Source organism: Trypanosoma cruzi, genomic scaffold (genome assembly GCF_000209065.1).
Source record: "Trypanosoma cruzi strain CL Brener 1047053517145 genomic scaffold, whole genome shotgun sequence".
Lineage (NCBI taxonomy): Eukaryota > Euglenozoa > Kinetoplastea > Trypanosomatida > Trypanosomatidae > Trypanosoma > Trypanosoma cruzi.
In genome coordinates, this window is record NW_001849571.1 from 269,250 (window position 1) to 270,800 (window position 1,551).

Consider the following 1,551-nt stretch of genomic DNA (forward strand, 5'->3'; position numbering starts at 1 on the left):
TTGAGGCGCAGCAGGGAACAGGATGTGTTGACGCAGCCACGACGTGCATGGAGTGTCACGATGGCACAGTCGGCTGTGGCTGGTGGAATATTTACTTCTCGGAGGCAACAGAGAGAGGGTGAGAGAGCTGCTCCTGCTGCTGCTGGCGTCTTTGCTGCCTTTTGTTGCCTCCCATGCCGATTATTGTCTGTCCGCTGATCATGGGTGGTGTGCCTCCACTAGTGACGTCGTCTGCAGGCATTTCACAGCACCAGTGAAACACACATCACGTCGCATGCTTTGGCTGTGGATATGGTGTCGTGAATGCAGCCGGCATTATTTTGCCCGACTCCTTTTCACTGCTTTGCGACAAATAGATGCGTCCCCGCCCGAGTCATTCACTGCAGCACCCTGTGTTGTACTGCCAGCACAAGACTCTCCTCTTGTTGTATGACGCCTGGCTGACAGTCCAACACCACTGCGTTGGGACATGCAAGGATGTGGACTGCCGCTCACGGTGTTGGGCACCGCTGTTTGGATGCGGCGGCCACACGAGCGGATGTATTGTGGCACAATCAAATGCGTGAAATACGCGGAATCACAGCGGCTGCAATAATATCAGCGGTGTGGCACCACGGAATGTGTGTGAGGGAGTGATGCATGATGAATCACAGTGGGCGGCATGCGAGGGAAGTGCACCGCGACGGAGCGTCACCCCGCCCTCAGCCTGCAGGGGAATGTACGCCCACAAAATATATGGACGAGACACCACCAAACACACATGCCCTTCCATGCAGCAATAAATAGGAGCGAAGGTGCGTTCTGGTGTGTGGGAGTCCACTCACATATTTTCATTCCCACCGCAATAAACGGTGAGGAATCAGGTGCCACAGCAACGAAAGGAAAACAAAAGCATCTATTGCAGCACTTTACCAGCGAAAGGCAGGAACAACAGAAACCGAATTGTTGGTTGCACCAACACAAGAAACATTCACAAGGGGAAAGAAAAATTGTGCACCCTGCAGGAATCCCCAACACACGACCCAGGCATGAAGGTTTGCCCTCCGCAAAAACAAAAAAACATATGCGGACATCTGCCAACATTAAACAGAAACACAAATAAATGGTTGCTTGCTTTATTCCATTCCTTGCGAGCATTTTTAGTTGTGCTGCTGCTGCTGCTGCGGTGGTGGCCGGGCCTGCATGAAGTGGTGTGCGTTGGATATGAACGAAGGCCAAACACAACTGAATTATTTTGTGATGAATATTGGCTGCACTTCCCGTGGACCAACAATCCACGTGGTGTGCGGGGATCTCCTTTTTTATTGTTACTTTGCTTTTGTGCTGCTGTGGGCGCTGCACCTCCTCTTGTGTGTGTGCGTACCCTCCGTGAGGAGTGCCGACACGACGGACCGCTCTCGCCGTATGTGCATGCGGTGGAGACTTGTGTGCCGCTCCTGTTTGCTTCTCCCTCTTCCATCTGTGTGTTGTTGTTGCGGCAGGGCTGTGTGTGTGTGTGTGCCTGCTGCCGTGGATTGGAGTGTGTTTCGTGCGTGGTGTGCGGCGTACGGT

General features: G+C 53.1%; 1 protein-coding gene across 1 annotated transcript, besides 1 other annotated feature; it reads left to right on the top strand.

Annotated features, from left to right (window-relative positions):
• Window positions 1-1,551: a sequence feature (areas not merged during assembly with more than two copies in the genome that could not be assigned to a particular haplotype).
• Tc00.1047053509091.10 (uncharacterized protein) lies at window positions 1,183-1,551 on the top strand (the record flags this gene model as incomplete). The annotated part of the gene is made up of 1 exon (XM_797279.1): window positions 1,183-1,551. A coding segment is annotated over one exon (369 nt), but the record flags the coding sequence as incomplete, so codon positions are not given.